Source organism: Grampus griseus (assembly GCF_964374135.1).
Source record: "Grampus griseus genome assembly, chromosome: 19".
Taxonomy (NCBI): Eukaryota; Metazoa; Chordata; class Mammalia; order Artiodactyla; family Delphinidae; genus Grampus; species Grampus griseus.
This window is the reverse complement of record NC_139013.1, coordinates 3,775,239-3,786,441: the sequence shown is the minus strand read 5'-3', so window position 1 is coordinate 3,786,441 and position 11,203 is coordinate 3,775,239. Positions and strand designations below refer to the sequence as shown.

Here is an 11,203-nt window from a genome sequence, read left to right as displayed (position 1 = left end):
AGGGGAGCAGGCATGTTTCCTTCCTTATTGCCCCGAACTTCTCCTCTGTGCTCATTGCCACACTGACCTCCACGGAGCTGTGGGCAGATGTTAAACGTGTGTCTCTGCTGATCTGAGCTCTGCGGTGCAGCAGGAACCTGCAACCTCCCTGAAGCATCGCCAGGGCCTGGGTGATCCCTGTCCATGGTGAGGACCCCACAGGGACCTGCCGATGGACCGGCTAAGGACGAAGGAGACCCAACGGCGATGCTCTAAGAGGGAAAGACGTGCCTGGGTCACCCTCATATGGAAGGGGCGTCTCAGGAAGACACCGGGCCTGTCATGGGAATGAGAGCCAGGCTCCTGGGGAGGGGCAGTTCCCCTTCCTGTGGGGCTGCTGACGTGACAGTCCCCTGACGGGGAGGACCAGCCTCCCAGTGGACACACCCTCGGGTCTCCGTCCTGAAGGCACCGTGGTCTCCTCCATCTGCACCGCCTGGACCACAGGGACGAGACGCCATGACCCTCAGCCTCACGGCCCTGCTCTGCCTCGGTGAGATGGAGGAGGGGGAGGGGAAGCCCCAGCCAGGGACGGACCCCTCCCCACAGCCAGGCTGCTCTGTCAGGAGACCCCAGGACTCAGGAGGCTCACGGGTAGGAGAGGCGCTGCTCAGGATTCAGGGCGAACCTCTCACAGGGGTCTCTCTTCCAGGGCTGAGTGTGGGCCTGAGGACCCAGGTGCAGGCAGGTGAGTCTGTCCCCAGGTGTCCCACCTCCCTACTGATCATGGGGACAAGGGACCACCCCCAGGCAATAGGGTGGGGAGCAGCGGCTCTGGGCTGAAGGAGGGGGAGTCCGGGAGGTTGGGGGCTGAGAGCTGGGAACCTGGGGTGAGGATGTCTTGTGACCCAGCCTCTGATGTCCTTCCAGGCACCCTCCCCAAACCCACCATCTGGGCTGAGCCAGGCTCTGTGATCCCCTGGGGGAGCCCCGTGACCATCTGGTGTCAGGGGACCCGGGGGGCCCAGATGTTCCGTTTGGATAAAGAGGGAAGCTCACCTCCCTGGGACAGACGGCCCTCACTGGCGCCCGGGAACAAGGGCAATTTCTCCATCTCATACATGACACAGGACTATGCAGGGATATATCACTGTTACTATCGCAGCCCCACTGGCCGGTCAGAGAGCAGTGGCCCCCTGGAGCTGGTGGTGACAGGTGAGAGGACACTCGGGGGTCCCAGCCTCAGGCTCTGCCCTCAGGAAGGGGGTCTGCTCTCAGGCGTGTGTCCCTCTCACAGCCCAGCCCTGGTGGAGGAAAGGGGCGTGTGAGCACCATTTCACAAGCTCCCTCCTTCTCTCCTAGGGGCCCACAGCAAACCCACCCTCTCAGCCCTGCCGAGCCCTGTGGTGACCTCGGGAGGGAACGTGACCCTCCAGTGTGGCTCATGGGAGGGACTGGACGGGTTCATTCTGACTAAGGAAGGAGAACCCAAGTCCTCCTGGACCCTGGATGCACAGCGAGGCCCCCATGGGCAGACCCAAGTCCTGCTCCCCGTGGGTCGCGTGACCCCCAGCCACAGGTGGATGTTCAGATGCCACGGCTTTTACAGGGACACCCCCCAGGTGTGGTCGGACCCCAGTGACCCCCTGGAGCTCCTGGTCCCAGGTAAGGAGGTCTCCCCCGGCCTCACACACTTTTTGAGGCACGAGACATTATTAGATGCTTTTCTCCCAGGATTGTCCCAGATGAGAGGGTGGGGTGAGGGGGGAGCGGGGCGCACAGGATAGAGACACAGAGTGTGAGTGACAATGAGGACTGGGGACCAGGATGGGAGAAGGGGCTTCATGGGAGGAACCAGCCCCTACAGCCCAGGGCTGGTCTTCCCCCAGGTGTGTCTGGGAAGCCCTCCCTCCTGACCCTGCAGGGCCCTGTCGTGGCCTCTGGACAGAGCCTGACCCTCCAGTGTCGCTCTGACGTCAGCTATGACAGATTCGCTCTGTCCCAGGAGGGGAGACAGGCCCTCCCCCAGCGCCCTGGCTGGCAGCCCCAGGCTGGGCTCTCTCAGGCCGGCTTCCCCCTGGGCCCGGTGACCATCACCCACGCGGGCCGGTACAGATGCTACAGTGGACACAACCTCTCCTCCGAGTGGTCGGCCCCCAGTGACCCCCTGGACATCCTGGTGGCAGGTGAGGAGCCAGCGGGTCAGTCAGGGACCCAGACTCTGCACAGGCCCTGCCGGGGGAGCCCCAGCTGGTGATGCTGCGACCAGGCGTGAGGGGTCCCCAGGGAGGGAGGGAGGGAGACAGAGAGAGACGGGGGTGGGCAGGGAGAGGGAGAGACTCGGAAAAAACAGAGACAGACAGAGATGAGGGGCCTCAGGGAGGCCCTGCTGAGTCGCAGTTCGGAACCAGGGGGCGGGCAGCCCCTCACCCCCCTTCCTCTCTCTAGGGTCGTTCCCTGACACGCCCTCCCTCTCGGTGCAGCCGGGCCCCCTGGTGGCCTCAGGAGAGAACGTGACCCTGCTATGTCAGTCAAGGAGCACAAAGGAAACTTTCCTTCTGTCCAAGGAGAGGGCAGCCCAGCCCCCACTGCGTCTTAGATCAAAGTACCGAGGTGGGCGTTTCCAGGCCGAATTCTCCATGAGTCCCGTGACCTCAGCCCACAATGGGACCTACAAGTGCTACAGCTCACTCAGCAGTAACCCCTACCTGCTGTCACATGCCAGTGCCCCCCTGGAGCTCGCGGTCTCAGGTGAGGGACGCTGACCCTGTCCTCTCTGACTCAGTCAGCTCAGGGCTCTGTCCCGAGCACTCTGGGCTGGGGTTGAGTGAGGGGACTGTGAGGGAGGGTCACCCAGAGGGGGATCTGCCCCTCAGAGGCCCTCCCATCCCCTCCCACACCTTCTCACCTCACCTGGAATCCGGAACCTGACGACTGTAGAGGAGACCACAGGGCAGGTGTAAGGGAAAGGTTTCATGAGGTGGGGACTCCAGGGTCAGCCCCACCCGCTTCCTGTCCTCATTCCCAGGACCCTCTGGGGGCCCCAGCCCCCCACCGACAGGCCCCAGTTCAACAACTAGGAAGTCACTGAGGCCTCTCTGCAGAGGGAGCACAGGCCACCCCAAGGCAGTTTCAGGGTCTCTGGGAGGATCTAATGCCCTCAGATCCTCAAGGACAGGTTGGTGGTCAAGCAGAGATGCCAGGAGGACCCCAGGGCTCCAGGAGCTCTGAGGCTGGTGGATGAAGGGTGGGGGTCATGGAGAGGGAATGACCCCTCGGGGCCCATCCTGGGGGAGGAGCAGTGGGCTGAGGTGGGGAGAAGCAGCCCCCGACCCTCACCTTCTGTCCTGACCCCCAGGAGGCTCTGAAGTTGGGGCCCTTCCCCCCACGGAGCCAGGCCCGCAGACGGGTGAGTGAGGGTCTGTGGGACATGGTGTTGGGCCCAGGGGGGCAGGGCTCGGTTATGGCCTTGGTTCACGCACCTCTGGAGACGCTGACTTGGACCCCCTTCCCCTGCCTGGGCCTCAGTTTCTCCAAGTGTAAAGGCAGAGAATCGTGGCCCGGAGCTTAGATTTCCTTCAGTTCTGACTTCTGGCTCTGACCCCCCAGGAGAGGAGGCCTCACAGGGAGGCCCCTGAGGATGTGACTGTATGGGGGCCTGTCCCCAGTGCCGCAGTGGTGGTGGCATTGTACGGGGAGGGGGAGGGAAAGATGAAGAGTCCACCGCACACAGCCGGCCCCTCCCCCAGTCCCTGCTGTGGTGGGGGAGGGCAGGGTAACAAGGAAGGACCCTCGGCTCCAGATGAGACCCTCGGACAGGACCCCCTGCAGATGAGAAGCCCCCAGAGCACAAAGCTGGTGTCCACCTTGGGTGGGGCGCGGCAGGAGGACAGCTCGGGGAGCCCACAGCCCTGGGTTCCAATCCCAGCTCTGCCACCTCCAGACTGGGTCACTGGGGTTGGTGAATTCCCTCTCTGTGCCTCAGTTTCCTCATCTGTAAAATGGGTGGGGTGGGTTAGAGGAGATGAATGCACAGACCCCAGCACGAGCCTGCACACAGTAGGCGCTCAATTAAATGGCATCTTGGGCTCATGCATGACGTCACTGGTGCCCCAGGTCTCAAATGGTACCTGAACGTCCTGATTGGGGTCTCGGTGGCCTTCGTCCTGCTGCCCCTCGTCCTCCTCGTCCGACACTGGAGTCAGAGCAGACGCAGGAAGTCGGGTGAGTAGGGAACGGGGTGACTGGAGGTGGTGGGCTTAGGGCACCAGCCGAAGGGAAACCTAAGAGATGGGCAAGGTCAGCTTAGAAAAAGATTGTCCAGAGTCTGAAACTCAAAAATCTAGAAAGAAAACACGTACTGTCAGCTGACATGTATAATTTAAGGTATTTTCCTCCTTTTCAATCTCATGAAGTGTTGAAACATGTACGCAAGTATGAGTTCAGGTCTCCTTCTTTCCTCCTGAATCCCGTGTGAGGGGCGGGGGTCGTAAGAGTCCCAGGGCCGAGCCTCTGTCATCTGCCCCAGCCCAGGGTGAGGCTGATTTCCACCCTCCCGCAGGGGCTGCAGACCCAGAGCCCAAGGACACAGGCCTGCAGAGCAGGTAACTCCCGCCCCGAAGACCCCCAGGCCCGCCCCGCCCACAGCTCCCCCTCATTCTCCCCCTAACACGCCCGCCTCCTCCCCAGCTCCTGCCCGGCCGCCGCCGCCCAGGACCAGGCCCTCTGTGAGCAGAAGAGGACGGGGTGGGGGACACAGGGTTCTGGAGGCACCTGTGTGGGGGAGGGGAAGGCTGGGAAGGGGTGGGCTCAGGGGGTGCGGACTGAAACCCCACACTTCCCCTCACCCCTGGGTCTCAGTGGCCCCTTCTGGATGCACTGCGGGGGCTCCAGCTCTGAGGGATCTCAGGGGATCCCACCAAGCGATACACACCCTGTTCCGCCCCAGCAGATGCTGCCGTGAAGGACACACAGCCTGAGGACGGGGTGCAGCTGGACCATCCGGTGAGACCCCTGCTCCTGTCCAGGCCACCAGAGACCTTCTTGTTGCCAAACTCAGTCCAATGGACACATCTCTGTCCTCACATCCCAGCTCCAGCAGTGTTCCACACTGACGTCTCCTTCCGCGCTTCCTGGGTCGTCCAGCTGTGATCCACCCCTCCTGCTTCCTTGTGACCTCATGGCCCCTCCTTCGGGGTCCCCTTTCCTGCTCCCCGTCCTCTGTCTGACCTTCTGGCGTTGCAGAGAAGCCCCACGTCTCAAGAGGATTTGTGAATAAGTGAATCACCCAAAAGTCCCCAGGCCCCCCTTCCTTCATTCACCCAAAAGTGGTGCACAAGGAGAGCGCATCCCCCCGGCTCCCTGTAGGTGCTGCAGGTGCAGCAGGGAGCTCACCTGGTGGGTGAGAAGACTATATGTAAAGAAGCAGGTAGCGTCCTAGAATGCAAGGTCCCGATAAGGAAAGTAAAGCAAGAGAAGGTGACAGAGTGCATTGGGGGGGCAGCAAGTGCAAAGGTCCTGAGGCAGGGACGTGCTTTTGCAGGAAGATGGCCGTGCGGCTGGAGCCAAATGTGCAAGGGAGATAACGTGTTAATACTGAAATCAGAACAGTAGAAAGAATCCAGAGGCTCCAAGGTGTTAGGAGGTCCCCGGAGGTTCCATCAGGAAAGTGACCTGACCTAAGGTTTTAAAGCATCACTCTGCCAACACAGTGGAAAGCTGACGGAAGGAGATCACAGTGGATCCAGAAAGTCCCCTTTCTGTCCTACTCTCTCCCTCCAGCAGAACAGGCAGGATGCAGACCCCCAGGAGGGGACATACGCCCAGGTGAACCACTCAAGATCAAGACTAAGGCGGGGGGTGGCCACCTCTCCTTCCTCCCTGTCGGGGAGATTGCTGGACACAAAGGACAGACAAGCGGAAGAGGACGAGCAGAGGGACGGTCAGGTGGGTCCCATCCTGTCCGGGCCCCCAGGCTTCCCCCACCCCAACCACACACCCTCCCTCCCTCTCCCCCACCGCAGGCCGCCGCATCTGAAGCCCCCCAGGATGTGACCTATGCCCAGCTGAACCACTCGACCTTCAGACGGGAGACTGCAACCCCTGCCCCCCAGTCAGGGGAGCCCCCAGAAGAGCCCAGCGTGTATGCTGCTCTCGCCGTCCGCTAGCCCACGAAGGACCCAGACCCCACGCTCCGGGGACGCAGACTGCACGGACCCCGGAAGGCACAGGAGCTGCCTGCCCGCAGTGGACACCGCCTAATGACCATCAGACAGCCTGGACTCCCAACACAGACCACCAGGAGCCCCTGGGGCCCTTGGGCAGTCACCTGATTCTACCCTCAAAGATAACTAATATCCTTACATTTGGGAAATAATGCAACAGACTTCTCAAAAATCAATGTGTGAACTGAAAACCAAAATCAAAACAAAACAAAAAAAAAACAAAACAGAAGTGGGAAAATGTTTTCAACGAATGATCATGTAAATAATACACATCAAACCTATGAATTGAGAAAATTAAGAATCATGAATGAATTAGAAAAGCCTTTAAAAAAATCGATGACCTAACATATCACACCAAGAGTTTAGGATTAAAATAGCAAATTATTTCAAATGAAGGCAGAAGGTGGGAATAATAATGACAAGGGTAGCTAATAATGAAGACAACCAAAAAGTAGAGAAAATCAATTAAGGCAAAAAATAAACTCATTCTTGAAAACATTCATGAATCCTAGCCACCACAGCCGAGGGAAAAAGAGAGAAGGCTCACACTTCTAATAGCATGAAAGGGATTGCAGACAGCACTACAAATCCTACAGATGTTATAAAGATAGTAACAGAACATTATGAGAAATTTGACGCCAACATACAGAAAATGTAGATGGAATGGAAATCTTCACGTGTACAATTTACTAAATGGACAAAATAAGTGGAAAATCTATCACCTTATACATTGACTCTAATCAAAACTTACCCACGACTGAACTATATAGAATCTAACAAAGTCAAAATGAAAGAAATAGTAGAATGCTGGTTCCAGGGGTTGGAGCGAGGGGGAAATGGGAAGATATTGGTCAAAGGGCACAAGCTTCCAGTTATAAGATGAATAAGTTCTGGGGATCTAATATACAGCATGGTGGTTACAGCTAATCACACTGTATCCCATTCTTGAGTGTTTTTTTTTTTTCCTTCGGTATGCGGGCCTCTCACTGTTGTGGCCTCTCCCGTTGCAGAGCACAGGCTCCGGACGCGCAGGCTCAGCGGCCACGGCTCACGGGCCCAGCCGCTCCGCGGCATGTGGGATCTTCTCGGACCGGGGCATGAACCCGTGTCCCCTGCATCGGCAGGTAGACTCTCAACTACTGCGCCACCAGGGAAGCCCCTCTTGAGTGTTTTGAAGAGAGCAGATCTCAAATGTTCTCACCAAAAAAAGAAATGGCGACTGTGTGATGGGATGCAGACAAATGCTGTGACGGTCATCATTGTCCGACGTATAAGTGTGCAGTTCAGGCGGCTTCACTGGTGATTTCTTCCGAGCACTTATGTACTCGTGAAAGACACACACACACGCACACACACACCCCAAAACTGCACAAACATTTCCCGAGAACAGAAAAAGAAGAAACATACCTCAACACATCAGATCAGGACAATATTTATACCAAAACCTGACAAGGGAATTATACATGGGGAAGTCACAGGAAGATCTCTCACATGAGCTTAGATGGAAATCCCTAAACAAAGTGTACACAAATAAGATTTAGTGATATATAAAAAGGACATTACTTCATGACCATACTGTGGGATGTTTTATTTTGAAGGCTAGAGTAGCTTAAAATCTATCACATAATGCAATACCTTAACAGAACAAATAAAAAATAATCACCTTAACAGATGCAGACAAAGCCTTTGATAAAATATACCAACAATTCCTGGTGAAAATAAAAACGCATCAGAAATAGAAGGGAATTCCCTTTCGTTGATGAGGGCATGTTTAACAACACTAGACGTCACTTGTACAGGTGAGAACCTGAGATCCTTTCGTCTACGACTGGTAATGATCCAAGTATGTTCCGTATGACCACTTGTATTCACCAGTGCCCTGGAGGCACCAACCAAGTAAGTGAAACAAAACAAGGCGAGAAGCTCTGAAGTGGGTAAGAATAATATTGTATTACTAAGAGACTGCCAGCTGTGTTCGCAGAAAATCCAAAATAATGTAAAGATCTTCTACTCTAATTAAAAAGTTTTCCTGCATCGCTGCATACAAGGTCAATATATAGAATTCAACCGCCTTCGAGACTTCCGGTTCTGGATGGAGATGAAGTAAATGAGTGTCTCCCTGTTCCCTGACTTTATACCAGTGACCTGACTGTATACTGCTGAATTCCAAGAGCCGTAAGATAATATATTTGGGCTGTTTTTCTTTTTTTGAATTTTATTTTATTTTTTTATACAGTAGGTTCTTATTAGTTATCCATTTAATACATATTAGTGTATATATGTCAATCCCAATCTCCCAATTCATCACACCACCACCACCACCACCACCCGCCACTTTCCCCCCTTGGTGTCCATAGGTTTGTTCTCTACATCTGTGTCTTAATTTCTGCCCTGCAAACCGGTTCATCTGTACCATTTTTCTAAGTTCCACATAGATGTGTTAATATACGATATTTGTTTTTCTCTTTCTGACTTACTTCACTCTGTATGACAGTCTCTGGATCCATCCACATCTCTACAAATGACCCAATTTCATTTCTTTTTATGCCTGAGTAATATTCCATTGTATATATGTACCACATCTTCTTTATCCATTCGTCTGTCGATGGGCATTTAGGTTGCTTCCATGACCTGCCTATTGTAAATAGTGCTGCAATGAACATTGGGGTGCATATGTCTTTTTGAATTATGGTTTTCTCTGGGTATATGCCCAGTATTGGGATTGCTGGGTCATATGGTAATTCTATTTTTAGTTTTTTAAGGAACCTCCATACTTTTCTCCATAGTGGCTGTATCAATTTACATTCCCACCAACAGTGCAAGAACGTTCCCTTTTCTCCACACCCTCTCCAGCATTTGTTGTTTGTTGATTTTCTGATGATGCCCATTCTAACTGGTGTGAGGTGATACCTCATTGTAGTTTTGATTTGCATTTCTCTAATAATTAGTGATGTTGAGCAGCTTTTCATGTGCTTCTTGGCCATGTGTATGTCTTCTTTGGAGAAATGTCTATTTAGGTCTTCTGCCTATTTTTGGATTGGGTTGTTTTTTTCATATTGAGCTGCATCAGCTGTTTATATATTTTGGAGATAATCCTTTGTCTGTGGATTCGTTTGCAAATATTTTCTCCCATTCTGAGGGTTGTCTTTTCATCATTTTTGTAGTTTCCTTTGCTGTGCAAAAGCTTTGAAGTTTCATTAGGTCCCATTTATTTTTGTTTTTATTTCCATTACTCTAGGAGGTGGATCAAAAAAGATCTTGCTGTGGTTTATGTCAAAGAGTATTCTTCCTATGTTTTCCTCTGAGAGTTTTATAGTGTCCAGTCTTACATTTAGGTCTCTAATACATTTTGAGTTTATTTTTGTGTATGGTGTTAGGGAGTGTTCTAATTTCATTCTTTTACATGTAGCTGTCCAATTTTCCCAGCACCACTTATTGAAGAGACTGTCTTTTCTCCATTGTATATCCTGGCCTCCTTTGTCATAGATTAGTTGACCATAGCTGTGTGGGTTTATCTCTGGGCTTTCTATCCTGTTCCATTGACCTATATTTCTGTTATTCTGCCAGTGCCATACTGTCTTGATTACTGTAGCTTTGTAGTATAGTCTGAGGTCAGGGAGTCTGATTCCTCCAGCTCCATTTTTTACCCTCAAGACTGCTTTGGCTATCTGGGGTCCTTTGTGGTTCCATAAAAATTTTAAGTTTTGTTCCAGTTCTGTAAAAATAGCCATTGGTAATTTGATAGAGATTGCACTGAATCTGTAGATTGCTTTGGGTAGTATAGTCATTTTCACAATATTGATTCTTCCAATCCAAGAACATGGTATATCTCTCCATCTGTTGGTATCATCTTTAATTTCTTTCATCAGTGTCTTATAGTTTTCTGCATACAGGTCTTTTGTCTTCCTAGGTAGGTTTATTCCTAGGTATTTTATTCTTTTTGTTGCAATGGTAAATGGGAGTGTTTCCTTAATTTCTCTTTCAGCTTTTTCATCATTAGTTTATAGGAATGCAAGAGATTTCTGTGCATTAATTTTGTATCCTGCAACTTTACCAAATTCGTTGATTAGCTCTAAGTGGTTTCCTGGTGGCATCTTTAGGATTCTCTATGTTTGTATTCTCTCATGTCATCTGCAAACAGTGACAGTTTTACTTCTTCTTTTCCAATTTGTATTCCTTTTATTTCTTTTTCTTCTCTGATTGCCGTGGCTAGGCCTTCCAAAACTATGTTGAATAAAAGCGGCAAGAGTGGACAACCTTGTCTCGTTCCTGATCTTAGAGGAAATACTTTGTTTTTCAACATTGAGAATGATGTTTGCTGTGGGTTTGTCATATATGGCCTATATTATGTTGAGGTAGGTTCCCTCTATGCCCACTTTCTGGAGAGTTTTTATCATAAATCGGTGATGAATTTTGTCAAAAGCTTTTTCTGAATTTATTGAGATGATCATATGGTTTTTATTCTTCAATTTGTTAATATGGTGTATCACATTGATTTGCATATATTGAAGAATCCTTGCATCCCTGGGATAAAGCCCACTTGATCATGGTGTATGATCCTTTTAATGTGTTGTTGGATTCTGTTTGCTAGTATTTTGTTGAGGATTTTTGCATCTATATTCATCAGTGAAATTGGTCTGTAATTTTCTTTTTTTGTAATATCTTTGTCTGGTTTTTGTATCAGGGTGATGATGGCCTCATACAATGAGTTTGGGGGTGTTCCTTCCTCTGCAATTTTTTGGAAGAGTTTGAGAAGGATGGGTGTTAGCTCTTCTGTAAATGTTTGATAGAATTCACCTGTGAAGCCATCTGGTCCTGGACTTTTGTTTGTTGGAAAATTTTCATCAGAGTTTCAATTTCATTACTTGTCATTGGTCTGTTCATATTTTCTATTTCTTCCTGGTTCACTCTTGGAAGGTTATACCTTTCTAAGAATTTGTCCATTTCTTCCAGGTTGTTCATTTTATTCACAGAGTTGCCTGTAGTAGTCTCTTAGGATG

The 11,203-nt window shown here is 51.5% G+C and overlaps 1 protein-coding gene across 1 annotated transcript; it reads left to right on the top strand.

The window, feature by feature from the left end:
* Positions 1-498: 498 nt before the first annotated feature.
* LOC309836992 (leukocyte immunoglobulin-like receptor subfamily B member 3) lies at positions 499-7,754 on the top strand (the record flags this gene model as incomplete). The annotated part of the gene is made up of 12 exons (XM_082677251.1): positions 499-727; positions 910-1,194; positions 1,342-1,644; positions 1,869-2,165; positions 2,428-2,730; positions 3,338-3,388; positions 4,096-4,203; positions 4,541-4,583; positions 4,669-4,706; positions 4,931-4,983; positions 5,761-5,925; positions 6,003-7,754. 12 exons carry the CDS (start codon positions 499-501, stop codon positions 6,144-6,146), a joined length of 2,019 nt encoding a protein of 672 aa, XP_082533377.1. The 3' UTR covers positions 6,147-7,754.
* Between the last annotated feature and the right edge of the window lie 3,449 nt (positions 7,755-11,203).